At 38.8% G+C, this 18,598-nt stretch overlaps 2 protein-coding genes across 3 annotated transcripts; both read left to right on the top strand.

Annotated features, from left to right (window-relative positions):
* The first annotated feature begins 54 nt into the window (after nt 1-54).
* arl6 (ADP-ribosylation factor-like 6) lies at nt 55-9,609 on the top strand. 2 transcript variants are annotated; one of them, XM_038701397.1, is made up of 8 exons: nt 55-146; nt 3,169-3,322; nt 3,460-3,521; nt 4,242-4,310; nt 4,409-4,503; nt 4,766-4,895; nt 5,580-5,635; nt 6,954-9,609. In XM_038701397.1, exons 2-8 carry the CDS (start codon nt 3,203-3,205, stop codon nt 6,977-6,979), a joined length of 558 nt encoding a protein of 185 aa, XP_038557325.1. In that variant the 5' UTR covers nt 55-146; nt 3,169-3,202; the 3' UTR covers nt 6,980-9,609. The 2 variants fall into 2 exon arrangements, with proteins under 2 accessions (XP_038557325.1, XP_038557324.1); XM_038701396.1 differs by lacking the exon at nt 55-146 and adding an exon at nt 2,127-2,283.
* A 1,420-nt stretch (nt 9,610-11,029) lies between these two features.
* Nucleotides 11,030-18,526, top strand: slc5a7a (solute carrier family 5 member 7a). The gene is made up of 9 exons (XM_038701392.1): nt 11,030-11,532; nt 12,286-12,511; nt 12,906-13,019; nt 13,471-13,626; nt 13,747-13,895; nt 14,390-14,533; nt 15,184-15,337; nt 15,986-16,203; nt 16,316-18,526. The coding sequence occupies exons 2-9, from the start codon at nt 12,328-12,330 to the stop codon at nt 17,003-17,005; spliced, it is 1,809 nt and encodes a 602-aa protein (XP_038557320.1). The 5' UTR covers nt 11,030-11,532; nt 12,286-12,327; the 3' UTR covers nt 17,006-18,526.
* The last annotated feature ends 72 nt before the right edge of the window (nt 18,527-18,598 follow it).

The raw sequence follows: 18,598 nt of genomic DNA, 5'->3' as shown, positions 1-18,598 counted from the left end.
CACATTAAAACAGGCACACGCACACGTGCTTGCGGAGGTATCCATGGGTGCACGCTGTCTCTTAAACACAGACATGCACAATAACAGTGTCCTCTTCATTGTCACTCAAGAGACTGACACGTTTTCTGGACATGAAGAATTGTCAGGTGAGTTTGTCAAACTGGTGCTTATGGAAAGTTATAGATGAAAGGCATACAGCCTTAAAGAGCCAAAGACAATGGCAAAATATGTTTTTTTCATTGTTGAATTTTATTTTCATAAGCTTGCCTACCTGGTAAGTTCATAAAATACGTGTCTGTTGGGCCTACTATCGTTGTACTTCAGTGTGATACCTGCAGTGAACAAGTTAGCATAGGACAGGCCTGATCGATCCGAACTCCATTCAGAAAACAAACATTTTAAAAGTTGTTGTTCTGGTGTCTTGCTGAATGCTGACAAAGCATTCAAGCAATTAATATGCTTAACAAAACGGTAATCATTTTCTAGTTATTTCGGCATCATTTGATCCCTTCATAGCAATTAAATCACAGCGAAATGTTTGCTTGCGTCTCAAACCGCTGTAGTAGGCAAATCACGGGTTGTGTTTATTCGCATTATGTATGAACACTTGAACACTGGGCAGAATTTCTATTTTTTCATGTTCCAACTTTATTGTGCTTAATTTTTTTTAGTATGTTACTAAAACAGTACAATCACATTGCATGGCTAGTCTGAGCTCGGAGTCAGCCCTGGTACCGCGGTGAAGTTAGTTTTAAGTTGGATATTCGACAGACATTCACCCAGGATCCAGTGACGGCTTTTTAGTCAGTTCACCCAGTGACTGTTGTATAAGTGCGGTTAGCTCACCTCTGATGGCTCGCTTTTAACCAACGGGGGTTAGCTTATGGACCATCAATAAATTCAAATTGTGAAAACAGTGTTATGGGAAAATCATTATTTATTTCAATACCTTCCAAGTCATGTGACACAGGGACGCCAAACCAATGCCAAATTGTAGTACTACACTAGAAAAATTAGACACACCCCTTCATATTTTGCATTTTTTAATTTATATTAATATTTATTCATAATTTATGGAAAGAAATTTTTTTTCAATAGCTTCCAAGTCATGTGACGCAGAGAAATAAATGCAAGGTTCCAACTGCTGATGAGAAAGAAACTAATACTCCTTCACACACACTCACACAACAATGGCACAGCCTTCTGAGCAAATACAGAGGGGGCATATATCTTCCATGTAGTGGACAACCGCTCTACCTCTAAGTAACAGACATTGAAATAAATATATATGTATAAATATGTTACGAAAGATTTTTTTCAATTTCACAGGTCCAGTGTGATGGCTGTGAACGGTGGTTCCATGCTCAGTGTGTGGAAATGGACAACACAATATGAAGAGGCAAAGAAAGGAAACTGGGAATGTCGGTTGTGTAAATAAAGTGTTTCTTTGAAATCTGCTCAATGCTGTGGAAGAAAATGACTGACTCTGTGTGGTACAACTGCAGTTGTACAAGAGGTGTGTAATATGTGTAACGGGTAGTAGTACAATTCGGCATTGGTTTTGAGTCCCTGAATCATTTGAAATGGAATCTATTGAAGAAAAAAATATAAATAAATATTATAAAATATAAAATTTACTCAAATCAAATATGAAGGGGTGTGTCTCATTTGCCCAGTGTAGTACTACAATTCGGCATTGGTTTGGAGTCCCTGTGTCACATGATTTGGACGCTATTGAAAAAAAAAAAGGCATTATTTTCCATAAATTATGAATAAATATTCATATAAAATAAAAAATGCACTCAAATCAAATATGAAGGGTTGTGTCTCATTTTTCTAGTGTAGTACTACAATTCGGCATTGGTTTGAAGTCCCTGCGTCACATGACTTGGAAGCTATTGAAATAAATAATGATTTTCCCATAACACTGTTTTCACAATTTGAATTTATTGATGGTCCCTAAGTTAACCCCCGTTGGTTAAAAGCGAGCCATCAGAGGTGAGCTAACCGCACTTATACAACCGTCACTGGGTGAACTGACTAAAAAGCCGTCACTGGATCCTGGGTGAATGTCTGTCGAATATCCAACTGGCCTGCAGGTGGCAGACTTAACTCAGCACACTGGTCTCCCAGCAACACAGTGTAAATAACTGCCTTTTCTGGTGTCTAGGGAGCATGAGTAGAAGAGAAATGAACGAAACATTGGTTTGACCCTGGTTATTTAATGAGATAGATTAAGGGAGCATTGCATCCTGGAAGCAAGAGCTCAAGAATAAATTGCAGGTAAAACCCAACAGGGTCCGGGATGAGATAATACAAGCTAACGTAGCCATCTAGCCGTAACTGTAACGCCATAATGTTAAGCTAGCTAAGTAAGGTTTCAAGACATGTTTACTGTGTGCTGTCTCACGTTTGTGGCTGTCTTGTAAATCTGGCGACATGAAGTGCCGCAGAGGAATTGTCTAACGTTAGATACTGCCTGTGTAAACTGAACAAGCTGAAGTAATAGGCGGCTAAACGTTAGCTAAGGCTGGCTAGCAACAGCAACGTTAACAAGAGATTAACTAAAGAGCCGTTAGCGAATGTTAATTACGTTAGAACCTGGTAAGAGCCCACTAAGCATGTGAGCTTAGGCTACGGTAAGCGAATAAAAGTCGTCGAGATCACAACATATGTTGATAACAATTACACTGGGCCGTCTTTAACGAATAATATACAACATCGTTTTCTCTTAGCGTTTAACTTACATTAAGCTAACATTACTTAACTTGGGTGAAGTGTCTGTACAGCAGAGGACGAAAATTAATTAACCAAAGGGGAACTCTGCTGAGCCTACCTTCTCTTGATGGTGTCAGTGAAACCGTATTTAGTTTAATGTTATTAAATGTTGTGTGAAATTGCGGTTCCTTCTTTGCCATCGCGTTAACGTTAACTAAAACTTTGTTTTTCGTGGAGTTAGCTACATTAACAGATAAGTGATACATATTTTACCCAGAGCAAAAAGTCACAATAATGTCAGTGCAGACTGGCGTGAGCCTCTAACGTAACACTGCATGAAAAGTTAGTTAGCTTGGACAAGAGCCCTGGCTAGGAAAACTGAAACAGCCCGCAGTGTGTGCCAGAGATGCTGTTCCCATCTAGCTAACTGTTGCTGCCTTTTTCTTGTAGGTCAGACAGGCGGCTGATGGTTGCTGGTTAGCCAATGGGGCTGTTTGACAAGTTGGCAGGATGGCTGGGGTTGAAGAAGGAGGTGAATGTGCTGTGTCTTGGTCTGGACAACAGTGGAAAAACCACCATCATCAACCACCTCAAACCCTCTAATGTAAGTCTCACCAACGTTTGGACTAAGGTAGCATTACACTGAGTTATGTGACATAACACCAAGAAATTTAAGACATTTTACTAATTTGTGCTCCCTGTTAAGGTTTTTATTTACAAAATGTTGCATTTGCCTTTCAGGCCCAGGCACAAGACATTGTTCCAACCATTGGCTTCAGCATAGAGAAGTTCAAGACATCCAGGTAGCTATTCACCCTAAACCAAAAAACTTGTTGAACATTTGTGTAGGTTTCCACTGAATGAAGCCTTAGCTTGACGCTTCATCCACTCCCTTCCTCATCAATAAACCCACAGGACCACTTGTAACAATGTATCTGTTTACTTGGTTAGCAACAAAACATGAGTACAGGAAAATTACAGAAAATAAAAATGATTAATTAACAACAAAAAGGGGAGAGGGAGGGAGAAAGAAAGGTCAAAAAACTGTGTGGCTCCACTCTGCTTGCCTGACTGTCCACTAAGGTGACTTCACACATACTTGTGATTATTCCCCCGCAATTAAAGGTGCATGCTGTTAAAGGTAAAAGGCGATAAGTCTATTCCCCAAATATTACCGATGTAATATAAATGCATTCTAAAGTATCCACACACATTTTAGCTAAGCATACAATTAACTCTTTGCATTACTGTAAATATTAACTGTATCAACCTGAAAATACTGTAAATATTCCCTCCAATTCCCTCTACATAAATGATAATCATGTAAATTACAGATTAACACATAAATTAAAATTATTTATCAGTTAACTGCATTTAGGCTCCTACAATATGATACAATTGGTTGTCAAAGAAAAGTCATTTCATCTTCTCAGAGTTGCATATTTCTATCTTAAGAAAATTCATGTAATTGTGGAGCAGGTCTAATATATTATGATATGCTTTTCTCTCTTCTTTTCTTGCAGTCTTTCCTTCACAGTGTTTGACATGTCAGGTCAAGGCAGATACAGAAACCTTTGGGAACACTACTACAAGTGAGTGGTGCCAGTAGTGTCAGTGCTACAAAAAACACCAATCCTATTGCCGTTTATATACAGTAGATAAATTCCTGTGATCTTTTTGTATTTCTCAGGGAAGGCCAGGCTATCATATTTGTCATTGATAGTGCGGACAAACTGAGGATGGTAGTAGCCAAAGAAGAACTGGACACATTACTAAACCATCCCGGTACATACATGTGCATTTAACATGATTCCTGAACTTAGGTTTGATCCCTGCTCTGCTAACTGTTGTTGTCTCTTTCTTGGGCTATTTTCTCTCTAAACTCTGCGTTATGAGTACACATTTTGTTTTGCCACTAATACTTTCTGTCTTTTTTTTTTCCAAGCTGTGTTGGTTTTACCATATTGTTTCTCATCAGTAAAACCAAAAGATATCAACAATTTATAAAACTAACTTTCCAACATCATCCCCCTCACTCTCACTACAGATATTAAACACAGGAGGATCCCCATCCTGTTCTTTGCTAACAAGATGGATGTCAGGGATGCTCTGTCTTCAGTCAAGGTCTCCCAGCTGCTCTGTTTGGAAAACATCAAAGACAAACCTTGGCACATCTGGTATGAACATACACGCACACTAATTTACTTACCTAGTATGCCAGTGCCATTGAGAAAATTGAAATCTGCTGTGGAATAAAGCTGTCTGGTGTGAGCTTACAGTCAGAATAGTGTATAGTTTTTGTGTTAGTATTTAACCCACACCTCCTCTATTGGAGACACCAGACCATAGCTGCATACTCTCAACAACCAGCATGTGTCAGTGACTGTGTTTACATGCATGCATGCATGTAGTAAAGTAGTCATTTATCATATTACTGTAAATTATTTGTCATATTGAGATTATACTGTTCATTAGGGTGGTGATGGAGCAGTGGATAAGACACATGCCTTTGGTGTGAGAGACCCGGGTTCAAGTCCATTGTGACACAACAATTTGTCCCTTAGCAAGACACTTAACCCCTAGAGGCGTGCGGTATAGCAATTGTAAGATTGGAAGTCGCTTTGGATAAAAGGGTCAGTTAAATGTAATGTAATTTGGACTCTAGATAAGAACAATCATAATAGTCACCCAGTGGAAAAAGTATTAAAAATTTCACTAGCCATCCCATTCCAACTTTTACTTTACATTATTACACGCTTTCTACAGTAACCTGATGAAAGTTAGTTGACAAAGCTGTGACAAAGCAAAGTCACTCAAAAGTGTTTTGCTTTTTTAAAATATGATGCGTTTATGTGTTTCAGTGCCACCGATGCTCTGAAAGGAGAAGGTTTACAGGAGGGAGTCGACTGGTTACAAGGTATGCTGAGAGTTCATACGAATGAAACTGAGTGTGGGAGTGTAATGGTGTGCTGAGCTCACAGTGCAGTTTGGTAGACATTTTGTTTACTATTAATCATAGAATACATGTATATCAGATCACCATTTACTTACATTTTATACTGCCAGATAAAAAAACAATGAACTTTTATGTGAAATGTTTAGTTTGTGTGTTTGTGTCTTGCATTAAGTCATCTTTGCTAAGCTAGCATCAAGTTTACCTGGATATAATGATGGCAATGTACACAATAATTAATTTATGGACCATCTGTAGATGAATAAATATGTGGCTTAAATTAGTTTTGCTATGTTTTTATACTGCAGATATGACCACTGTTAATTAGCAGCAAGGATCTTCCCAGTCAATTTCAAACCTACAGTGCATTTGACGTAATTTCGTATTTCTACAATTTCACTCGGATGTAACTCGAAATATAATACTCTCATCAATTGGCCTATTAGTTTATTGTTGGATGGTCTAGGATAAGTGTATATTTCCATCATTTTTCAACAAACATTTACCAAGTTAATCCTACAAATGATTAGAATTTGAAAATGTCTGTTTTTCTCCACATCAAAATGGATCATGTTTGTTTTATTGCATAACTTGGCCTGCAAAGTATGATCTGTTCCACTACACTATTACACTACATTAATATCATCTTCTTTTCTTTTTATTATGTTTAACATTCAAATCCTTCCATAGATCAAATTATGCAGTGAGTACTGGGTGTTTAGTGTTGTGTTATTTACTGTGTTACTGCGTAGCTGTAGAAGATTGTATAATTAAAAAAAAAAAGTTATTGTGACTCTAGTCTTAAAGCAGCTGAGTGAGCCACAGGGTTACTATGAACTAACAGTACAGTACGTCTAAAACCCCTGGAAATTTGTGTCTTCGGCTTCATCATCTAAGGCCTTTTGGCTTCCCTTTACGTCTACTGAGTCGAGGGTGCCCTAATAAGGCTGGTGCTGATGTCCGAATACTCTATCCCTTCAGTATCAAATGCTCAAGTTTCAACATTTGAAAGGTGACTTTGAAAGGTTTATAGCTAGCTCTGTTGCAGAGGACAGCGTTAGTAGTCAGTTTGGATTCACAGCAGACACAGTGGAACACATCCATAGAACCTCCTTAACCTGCTCCTGTAGCGCAATCCAATTTTCAGATCTTGATCCACATGCTCAGTATGTTGGTTCCCTCCATTATGAGAGACAGTGGTACATACATGACACTGTTTTGTATTGTTTTTTGAACTTGCTTGATGTTTTGCTAATTAACTGCATTTTGCATATCTTTCCAGATCAAATCAAAACAATGAGAACGTGAGGGCTTGAGGATCGACACATCGGAACTAGCAACAGCCATGGAAGTCTTTAAAGAAAGATGGGGTTGGCCCTGTTTACAGAGGTACCATGGGATAGTAATATTGGGGTATTTAGAAGGTTCTTGGATTCGTCTGATTCACTTGGACAAGGTATAGATTTTTTTGAATCTCTCAGGCTAGTTATAACAGTAAAAATGCATCCACCGACATGACATGAGAAACAAATTAGCACCATTAACACATCTGTTATATGTTTAAACTGATTAATACAAACGGGCACTAAAACATTTTAAAATATGGAAAAATCTATTTTTATTATTCCTCCCATTTCTCAATATCTTTGTGTAACAGGCTCACAGCGATCATGATAAACTGTAGCTGCACTTAAATAAGTTTTTGTGGTTGGTGCTGTCTTCATTTTAGGGAGCATGAATATCTGGGATGACATATTGCTGGGTGGTGTGTTATTTTGCATATTTTAGCCCTTAAACTGTCCTGTGTCTGACAAATGTTCCCTGAAGAGACCACATGTTTCACAGTTGGTTGATTTCAGACTGGCACTACATTATACCAGTGATGCAAACTCACTGTATTTTGCCATTTGTCCACTGGCTCACAATAACCATTATTAGCTAGGGTGTGGCTTTGTGTGCTATCATCATATTCATTTCCAGTGCACCCTGACAGCAAGGGATAAATGCTCTGATCTGCAGTTTTATGGCCGCTGCTTGAGAACAGGGTACAGTCTCTGGGATCTGTAACGGGCTAATACATACACAACGACCTTTAAGGAAGAAATGGTTTCCACTTCTGAAATATGCCAAATGCTCTGTTTTTTTCCGTATGTCTCTCAGAGCCTCTGAAAATACAATATTATTTATGTTTGAAGCATTACAAAAGTTCAGTTTATTATATTTATAATTTTTTCCAAATACTTCTTCAGCAGAGGCAAATTTTCTGGTATTTGTTTGACAAATGCCAACATTTTCCATGCATTCCAATGCATACTGCCTTTCTCAAACTTATATACAGTAGGGCAATCTCACTGTCACATTAAATGCTGTTCTGCTCGTGTTTAATTAATGCTGCTCTTTTTTGAATAGTTGTGAAAATATATGTAGGATATTGAAGATTAAATGTTTTCCAGAAATTCCACTAGATTTTGTTGTACACATTGTTACATGTACCTATATAGTTAACTTAGCTGTAACAAGTGACAAATTGATTGTCATAAAGTGAATGTCAAGTTAATTAGCCTGCATAGTGTGTTTACCTTTGCCTTATTTCATTGCTAAAAAAATGTAATTTAAAAAAAATGCTTCTTACAATTAACTCATGGTACTTAAGTGATTCGAAGGCGGACAACTGAAGAAAAAAACATCTGCTCAGCCTGCCTTAAGTTTTTAATGCAAGGCTTTGATCCTCTTCTCCAGCCTCTGACTGAAAGCTTGTATTAAAACCCACTTCTGTGCAGATCAGAGTGTGTGGCTGCTTTTTTAGTTTTTCAAGCTCCATCACCTCAACTGTGCTCCATAGTAAGTGAGAGGTGTTTCACTGTTTTTGAGTAGTTTCAAGGCAAAAAGGAATAACTGACCAAAATGTATGATAAGATCTTTAAAATAATAGTGGTTTATTTTAAATACTCTGTGGTATCTTGTTCATAAATTTCTCATCTGTAGAACTTGTTTTTTGTACTAGAAATATCACTACAAAAATGTTTTCCCCCGAGTTACACTTTACATGAGACTGAATACAGAAAATCATAGCGTATGATTTACTAATGGGTGTCCTGACAGTCATGTTCACTTTCAGGACTGTACCATACAGAAATTATACAGCAAATATAGGAGGTCTGATTGACATTATGAAAGTCATGTCTTGTTTTGAAAAGCATTTTGTTGGTGGCTTAAAATAGTAACTGTAGAATTTATTACCAGTGTTTGGAGTGGATTGGACGAAACAATCCCTATTCCTTGTTGTGAGTGAATGAAAAGTCAATTGATGGTTAGTCGTGCCCTTTTACCAGATTTATCAACCAGTGAAAACTTCACAAATGCATTTTATGTAGAGCAAGTAAAAAAATTTAAAAATTGTAAAGTACATGGTAATTTTAGCTTAAAGAAACACACGCTGAATATTCTGCTTTTGTAGCTGTCAGGTGGTTTAATAGTTTTAAATCCTGAAAGTATATATCATTGTACTGTAATGTATTTTGCTTCAAGGAGACATTTCCAGTGAAAACTGGTCAATGTTTTACTTTCAGCCCACTCATATTTATGGATTTGTATATACTACCACTGAGGGACGCCAAAGTCCAAAATATTCAAATCCTACTCATGGTGGCTTTAAGGACACCACATTGATTTTGTAATATATTGTTTTTTTTCTACAATTGCAAGACATTTCAGAATGGTGATTTACAGGGAGACGTTTGGTCAACTTTCATTTACTTCACGTTTTAAAAACAAGCAGAGGGTCATCTGATTCAAAACAAGGACCCTCTGAGCACAGGTTCACTGTAGCAGAAATTATAGGTTCTTCCTTCAAACTGTATAATCAAATGAGCTGCGTGTATATTGTTTATAACATTGTATGTGTGAATTTTCAAAGAATAAATGCTGTGGAAAATGAATTATCACTCATGATTTGGGAAATAATGGCACATATGAGTCTCATCTTACATTCTCTCTCTAGCTCTCTTCTAGCTCTCTCTCCTGCTCTCTCACGAACATCTCGAGTGCTGCCAGCAACAGCTGCTCATTAAACCTGGAGTCCTTGAGCCCCCAACAATTTACTTGGTTAAACATAAACATTAATTTATACAAGTTACAAGGATCCCTGTTGATTTTTGTAAACGGTGTGTTTGTGTATCTACACATTGATATAATGACCTGATTAAGGAACATGGGTAAGAGGCTAGTATCATCACTCCACAAACACGTAGAGGCTTTGGTGTTTAGCTTGAAAAAGTGTCAAGGTCATGTGCCAGCCATCTGTCAAACATGCAGTTAGGAACCTTTCCAGCTGTCTCCGGATGTTTTAGAGTTTGGCATCTGTATTACACAGGCACTTGTCAGATGTTGAACAAAATCCAATTCAAGTCAACATTTTTCTAATTACTTAACTTGTTAAATTGTCTTTATTTGTAATTTTTTTTTATGTTTGGTATATCTGATTTAAATGGGAATCAAAAGCCCATAAAAAAGTGTGTACAGTTCAGCCTTTAAAGCTGACTCAAATAACATTTTTCATTGTCATTCCTAACTAACTAAGACAGAAATCAACTGATGATGTCAAAATGTGAATATAGTAAAAAAAAAAAAAAAAAAAAAGATGACCGCACAAATTATGTCACACTTTATGATGCATTCCCATCAATTTGGACATTTAAGATCTATCCAAAAGTTTTGTAGCAACCTGCAACCGGACTAACCTGAGATTAGCCTCTGTCCGTGGTGCTGAAATGGTCTGCTGCCAAAAGGAGGCGCTGTGCGCGTTTGCCGGTTAAAATGAGCGTGTCACTCTGGATGAATACACCTCAGCCGTCCGTTAGTGTGTGTGTGTGTGTGAGAGTGTGAGTGCGCGCGCGCGCCAGGATTTTTTTAAAGTCGGACTGTATCATTAAATCTCTCCGCTGCTCTTCAGGATCCATCCTAATTGGATGCCTGTCAGTTTTGACAAGAGTAGCCCAGATTAGACTACTTCAGGCAGAGGGGGCCATTAGGTAGACACAGTTCATTGATATATATATAAAGGGAAAGTGGCGACACAGTACACTTAAATTATTTGTAATTGCTCTAAGGTGGAGAGCATTTTGGTCTGCCTTAGGCCTAAAAAAGAAGGAAGAGTGGACCCGCTCCTGGTTAAGGTATTGAATATTAACAACTCATGGCCTATTGAATGTGTTTTTCTTTAAATAAATGTATCGCTCCGCAGTTTTCTCCTGCGCAAAGCAGGAGGGCATAGGACGGTCTCTCATCCACCTCAGTCGCGCAAAAACTTGTTTCTGTGGAAAGTTAATTGGTTGTAAGGTAAAATGCCGGCTGGGGGGAGAGTGACTGCGGGTAAAAGGCCACAAGACGTATAGCTGTTGCGCACTGAGTGTGATGGAGCAGGAGCCACGTGAAGCATAAAAGTCTTCCACAAATCATGGATTATTTTAATGTTTAAAAATGCATCGCTGACATTGAAATTCATGGCATGCCGTTCACTGGTTGGAAGGGGGGGTGGGTAGGATGCCCATCCGTCCCCGTTATTGCGTAAAGGAATCTCTCCCTCCCTCCTCCAATTAGATCAGTAAGTACAGTGTGACGTGTCTCCCTGCAAGGTGCTCGTTAAGAGGGACGTTTCGTTCCTCTGACGCGTGTATCAGTCCTCTTACGGCACATGCCCCCTTATAAGCCCCAGTAAGTCACCCAGGAGACCACCACCAACGTTTCATCCAACTGTTTCTTGGTGTGTAAAGCGGGACGAGGCTCTTAATAAACTACCCAACTGTTCTGCTCACAGTTTTCTGCCTCAGGTGCCCCAGCACATGACTCTAGAAGCACTTGAGGTAAGTTTTGCGTGTGTTTTTCAAGCTTTCTGATACTGGTAAATAAGGACGCTATCTTTTTCATTTGACTGGAGATCTTTAGGTGACAGTTCAGTACCTACAATACGATTTGGATGAGGTAGTCTCGGACTTAGGATGGCAAGGTTTTTATCATGAATGCAGTGCGTAATTTGAATTTTACGCACATGTGCCCGCGTAGAAGGACAGAAGAAGAGACTGAAAAGAGACTTGATCAGAAAGAAGAAAACTAGCTGTAATTATTTTTAAAACAATTCGTACAGATTTGTTTGATTTATTTTGCTTTATGGGAAATATTTTATGAATTAAGCAAGATGGCACGTGCTGTACGTGGAGGAATATGGACGTTTTTACAAAAGCTTTTGCATTTTACTTATTATAATAATGTAGAGTGTCGATCACAACAAATGACCTGCTGAGTTGAAAGTCATATCAGGGCCACAAGAGCACACGAAATCTATTAAATCGGCAGAGGAAATGATTTTTTTTGGACTATTCTTATTATAATTTTCTATTTCAACAAATCACCGCGTATTTGGTCAGTTGAACCTCTAATCCAACTGAAACATAAAAAAAAAAAAAAAAAATTAAAACAAACCAAGAAGGTCAAACTGTTGGCACGTATCTGCCAATACTCCAGACCAGATGCAGAAAACTAAATGCCAAATTACTTTTTTTTTATAAATACTGTACTGGACTTAACATGTGATCCTCTGTTCTCCGTGCGCAAAGCAGGTCTCCATGCCCTCCCGTTCCTAGCGGAAGACCGGCGCGACAATGACTATCCATGTCGAGGGGCTTGTGGCTATCGCGCTCTTCTATGTGCTGATCCTGTTCGTGGGCATCTGGGCGGCATGGAAGAACAAACACTCCGGGGAGGCGGAGGGCACCGACCGCAGCGAAACCATCATGGTCGGAGGGAGAGATATTGGGTTATTTGTCGGGGGATTTACCATGACAGGTGAAGTTTGTGTCCATTAGATTTGATAAATGCTAATTAGCAGTAAAGCCTTTTTTAACAAGTTTAACCTCAGTTTGTTTTAACGTGAAGAATCATCTGTCGGAGTTGTTTTCCTTATGTAGTACGACTTTTTTCAGGATGTTTTGTTTTTAGAATTAAGTTCCGACATTTTGTAAGAACGTCACTCCAGGATGCAGCTTTAAGACAAATTCTTTGATTAAAGTTTGACCTACTGGCACTAAGTGTTACTGTGTAAATTGCTTGAATTGCTACGAATTTTGGCATAAAATGCCCTCCTGTTTTATTAACACAAATGTCAAATAGGTGTAATTCTTTAATCTGGTTTTCTCTAGTGGTGACATTTTATTTTCTGTGCGTGTAATATTTTTTTTAGCGACCTGGGTTGGAGGTGGATACATCAATGGCACAGCTGAATATGTGTATCTACCGGATTATGGCTTGGCCTGGGCACAAGCTCCTTTTGGATATGCCCTCAGTCTTGTTGTGGGTGAGTGGTTATATGTGGCAATCACGTTTAAAACAATGTGAAAAACAGGTGTGAACAGGACTGAGAAAGAGCATAAGGGGGGATTTTGCGGTCACACTCATCAGACATGTTTTACACTCAAATGCACTCCACACATAATATACCACATTAATATACTGACGTATTGACCACATACCTAATTGAAATGATTGGTTTGGGTGCTAAATAAACCTTTACATGTGGTCCTCTGCACAGAAAAATTCTTGTTCAGTATCAGCCTCTTTTTTAATATAATGCTTTTTAATGGTTTTGTCCATTTTAAACAAATCTATTTAAGAAAACACAATTAAACCATAAATACATTTTAAATGTACACTTGAGGATTATGACAGGCAGTTTAGTCTAGATTTAGGGGCCCTGGATGGTGGATGCCTCAGTTCTCAGCCAGTCAGGTGTCCACTCTTTGTCCCAGGTGGTCTTTTTTTCGCTAAGCCCATGCGCTCACGCGGTTACGTCACCATGTTGGACCCCTTCCAGCAGCTGTATGGGAAACGCATGGGTGGCCTCCTTTTCATACCTGCACTCATGGGTGAGATCTTCTGGTCTGCTGCCATCTTATCCGCCCTTGGTAAGTTCATGTTTCAGTCTACAAAAATGATTCTTGTGGGCAATAAGATCAAAGCATGTTTGAGTTTGTTGACCATATGATGGTGCAGTGGCCTTAATGTGTGTTTGTCCATGACCTTAGGTGCTACTCTGAGTGTCATCGTGGACATCAACATTAAGATGTCCGTGGTTATCTCGGCACTCATTGCAATCTTTTACACCCTGGTTGGAGGACTTTACTCTGTGGCCTACACTGACGTAGTGCAGCTCTTCTGCATCTTTCTTGGCCTGGTAGGTTCATGTTGAACCCTAATGAAAAGTAGATAATAGCAAATAGTGTAATTAGTTACACATCTTGAGTAGATTTACTGTATGTGTCCCATCAAATGTACTTTGACCTTGACTTAAAATATGCGTAATCACTCCAAGAATACTGCACAAAAATAGTAAAACATGCAGTTCCAAGGGCACACAGTAAAATGAATTGACACTGCAAAGATTTATTTGTGACAAATTGTCTAAAAGATTTTAATAAAAACTAATTTGTGATAAATAAATTAAAACATCCTCATCACTGCTCCATGCCATATAGTTTATGTATATAATTTTATCAAATCAAAATATTTGCTTTGTGAGTAGCATAATGAGATCTACAAACTTCATCCTGTTATACCACCTTTTTGTAAAATGACAATTAAATTTGCCTTGTACCATTATAGAAGTATTTCCATTAAGTTTTGTGTTTGTAACTGTTAATTCCTGGACTTGTTTCTGGCTGTCTACAGTGGATCAGTGTCCCCTTCGCTTTGACCAACCCTGCGGTGTCAGACATTACCGTTACTGCAGTGAAGCATGTGTACCAGTCGCCCTGGAGAGGCAGCATCCAGAAGAGCGACCTCTGGGTCTGGATTGACAACTTCTGCCTCCTGGTACAGTAACCACGAGTTATTCGCCTCTGACTTTATCCAATCTGATGTTCTATCCTGATGTTGATTAATCTTGAAGTTGATTGTCAGGAAATTTAAAAGTAATTTTGATCATGAGTCAAGTCATTTATGAAATGAGAAATGTGAGAATTTTGACTCTGGTACACTGTGATGTATATTTATCTTGGATGTTTTTTATTTTGTAGGCAAATACTATAAATTGACTAATCTTATAAAGAATGTATAGATGAATCAATCGTGCTGATAATTTATTGCAGCCATAAAAAAATACGTAGTCATCTACTCACTGACAGCTACCTTATAGCAAGGTGTTTCGTGCATTCTGACATTTGTGTTACGTTTTTCTACAAAACCGAAGTGAATGAAAAGTATGTCTGTCTATGATCTAAAGAGGGACCCCTCCCGTGTTGCGCTTCCTTAAGTCTCTTCTTTTTTCCCTGTTAAATGGGTTTTGGGGCGCTTTTCCTCATCAGAAACTAGGTTCTAAGGGCAGAAGGTGTCGTACGCTGCACAGATTAAAGCCCCTTGAGGCAGATTTATGATTTCTGGCTATATAAATATAACAACTTAACATGACTATGTTGTGCTTCAGTTCTGCAAATGTTATTGACTGGACTCTAAATACACTACAGATGCTTGGAGGAATACCGTGGCAGGTGTATTTCCAGAGAGTCCTGTCTTCCTCCTCGGCTACCTATGCCCAGGTCCTCTCTTTCCTGGCTGCTTTCGGGTGCCTCGTCATGGCTGTGCCCTCCGTTCTCATCGGGGCCATCGGGGCCTCTACAGGTTAGAGAGCTCATGCATGAGCTTGCATATGCACAGTCTGTGTGTGTATTTGTGGGAGGCTCCGGATGGGTCCATGTTGCCCTTAGATCTGAGAGAGCCTGGTAAATAGCAGCTGGTTCACCTCATGCATAATGAAGCAGCAGTCCATTTAATAACCACGCGGGTTGTGTAAATATTACATTAGAGGGAGGCAAGGGACTTAATTAGAGGTTTGATCTCCAGATTTTTAGGTGTCATATTCCTCGGCGAATATCTGAATGCACAACTTTGTTTTGTCTTGTTATAATGATAAACATGAGCTATCGTTACAGCATTCGTATAACAAAAATAAAAACGTTAACATACATTACAAACTGTTGTAATGTGTTTGTAATGTTGCATTGTGGTCATATTTCTTTTTCTAACAATTGTGCATGTTTGATGCAGTTTTGAAATTGTATTGCACAAGTCTACCATATATGGAGTAAGCTATGGCTTCATTATATTTTTGTATTATGAGTGTTTCATTGCAAATGACCTTAATTTCTGAGCTATTTGAAAAGTTGTGTTTCTCTGTAGGCCATGTGGTTATTTATCTATTTACTTATTAACAGTACCTTTATACTTGGCAAATGTTCTTAATGTTCATTAAATCTTTCCCTTGCTCAGACTGGAACCAGACAACTTATGGTGCCATTCCTCCTAAAGAGAAGGACCAAGCAGACATGATTCTACCCATCGTGCTCCAGCACCTTTGCCCGCCTTTTGTCTCTTTTTTTGGCCTGGGTGCAGTGTCTGCGGCTGTCATGTCATCTGCAGACTCTTCCATCCTTTCAGCAAGCTCCATGTTTGCAAGGAACATCTACCAGCTCGCCTTTAGACAGTCGGTAAGTGCACGTGTGACACGTTTACTCCACGCGTTGTTGGCTTGTTTTTGGCTTGTTTTTGGCTGTTCTGCATTTGTCACAACCATTTTACTGCTTCTCTCCGTCTCCTCAGGCGTCTGACCGTGAGATCGTGTGGGTGATGCGGATCACTATCTTTGTATTCGGCGGCCTTGCCACGTTCATGGCGCTGGTTACCGGGACGGTTTACGGACTTTGGTACTTGAGCTCAGACCTGGTTTACGTCATCATCTTCCCCCAGCTGCTCAGTGTGCTCTTTGTCAAAGGCACCAACACGTATGGCTCAGTGGCTGCCTACGTGTTCGGCATGTTGCTGCGTATAGGTGGAGGTGAACCCTACCTGAGGCTGCCTCCTTTCATTTATTATCCTGGCTGGATCACTGAGCAGCGGATACACCACATGACTGGAGAACTGGAAGAAATCGTCATCCAGAAGTTCCCCTTCAAGACCGTCTCTATGCTCGCCTCCTTTCTGGGTAACATTGCCTTCTCCTACCTGGCAAAGTACCTGTTTGAGAGTGGCAAGATTTCACACAAGTACGACTTTCTCGACGCAGTGGTGTCCAAGCACAGTGGAGAGATTATGGATAAGACGACGCTTGTAACTCGTGGCAACAACATCGGGCTGTCAGAGATGACGCCCGTCAAACCGCGGCTGAGTGTGACCTTGGCGGCCGCGTTTACACGCCGTGACACGCTGCCGACAGAAACAGTAGAGGAGGAGGAGGAAGAGTCCAGCCCCGACTCCTCCCACCTTGATGAAGAAAAACTCAGCATAAAATAAAAACCTGACCACGTGACTGAACTGCCAGAGAACTGGTTCGTCTGTCAGAAACTCCAAAAACAAGAAGATACAACTCAGAGACAAGAAGCAAACATCCTTTTTGGGACCACAAAGTATCACATCCCACTTTGTGGTGATTGAATAACAGCCACATGTCAGGATATATAGTGCAGCAGCTTGCTGATTGTCCGGACATTACGTTGTCTTTCTGTGAAGTACATCAAACAAACACACGCTCATATAGTACTTATAAATAGTTGGGTGTACTGTATATTCATCCCCGTTTGAACTGATTTGGAGATATACTTCAAGTCTCTTAATTAGATTAATTTTAGTTTCTATCACTAATGACAAAGCAGACCGTTACCAAACTGCAGATGAGTGGAGAGATGCTGCGTACAGCGGTGAAATGTTTAATCAGAAATATGACAAGAAACGAAACAGATGACTGGTACTTTATAAGAAACAACTGACAGCACAACCATAGTGTGGAAGGGAAGGTACTTACTAATGTATGTACCAATTAGATAAAAGCAATAACATGATGCATACACTTCAACACCTGTACAGTAACTGAAGTAAAATAGATGAACAACTTGAAATGATGGAAAACAGGATATTTTATATCTTCAAAGTGTCATATCAAGCCAGTTGGTTTTGTTATGTGTATCCTAATTCACATTTGTTGCACTGAAATGACTGGGTTTTGATTTATAGATTAATTAACATATAAAAAGTAATGTCATAAAATAAAATGCATCACCACAAACTAATTTTGTTTAATACACTTTTGACAAGCAATCATGTCTCTCCATGTATATTATTAATTATTACTGGTGAACACATTATGAAAGAAACAATCCATGTATCAGCCGAGTAGAAAAATATACAAGCCGTAGTAATGGTAGTTGACTTGAAGCATTAGCTAATATTCTCTTTAATGTCAGTTTTAATCATAAGAATAAGTGTAAATTAGTGTTTAAAATGATCTGGTATTTTAACTGCCTTAATGAAGCTCCTAAGAAGAGATACTTTTAATTACCACAGTTTTGACTGGACTCTAGTCAGACTGCAGTGAACAAAGACTTGAATATGAATGTAGCCTCTACAAAAGATCTAATTATATCAAGTAGTGTACTTCTACTGCTGTTTGTGTATGTTTTTGTTTGTGATTTTGCAAAGTCCAACAGTAACTGTTGCAGAACGACGTGGCGGAGGTTCTGATTTAACAAATCTGTTCTTTATTTGTTGTTAACAGCAGTGTACAGATTATTTTCTCTGTGACGTGTATGTTTGTATAAATATGGAGAAAAAAGCTATATATATATATATGTCACAAATAATGCCGGTTAAAATATATTCATATAAGATGGAAAGGATGCTGTCTAAATGTTTATTTATTTTTGATGTCATAAAAGATGAAACAATAAAAAAGAGCATTATTTCAGTTTAATATATAAATTCTACTTTTGTAAGAAGATAAAATTGGTATTGCACATTTTTTTTGTTCGCCGTAAGATCTACTTTGAGAATATTACTTTTACTTAAATAATTTGCCTAAAACTTTCCACTAAATTAGATTTTAGCATGCAT

This window comes from Micropterus salmoides, unplaced genomic scaffold (assembly GCF_014851395.1).
Source record: "Micropterus salmoides isolate LMB-PRFRI ecotype aquatic unplaced genomic scaffold, ASM1485139v1 Ms_hic_scaffold_6, whole genome shotgun sequence".
Lineage (NCBI taxonomy): Eukaryota > Metazoa > Chordata > Actinopteri > Centrarchiformes > Centrarchidae > Micropterus > Micropterus salmoides.
Note: the sequence above shows the minus strand (reverse complement) of the source record. Positions and strands in the feature narration are given on the sequence as shown.

Bases quoted from the DNA above. Each gene is read 5' to 3' on its own strand.
- arl6 (XM_038701397.1), top strand. From the start codon at position 3,203: ATGGGGCTGTTTGACAAGTTGGCAGGATGGCTGGGGTTGAAGAAGGAG. The intron at 4,504-4,765 runs GTACATACATGT...CTCTCACTACAG, and splicing joins CACATTACTAAACCATCCCG to ATATTAAACACAGGAGGATC. The intron at 5,636-6,953 runs GTATGCTGAGAG...ATATCTTTCCAG, and splicing joins GGGAGTCGACTGGTTACAAG to ATCAAATCAAAACAATGAGA.
- slc5a7a (XM_038701392.1), top strand. From the start codon at position 12,328: ATGACTATCCATGTCGAGGGGCTTGTGGCTATCGCGCTCTTCTATGTG. The intron at 13,627-13,746 runs GTAAGTTCATGT...CCATGACCTTAG, and splicing joins TGCCATCTTATCCGCCCTTG to GTGCTACTCTGAGTGTCATC. The intron at 16,204-16,315 runs GTAAGTGCACGT...CCGTCTCCTCAG, and splicing joins AGCTCGCCTTTAGACAGTCG to GCGTCTGACCGTGAGATCGT.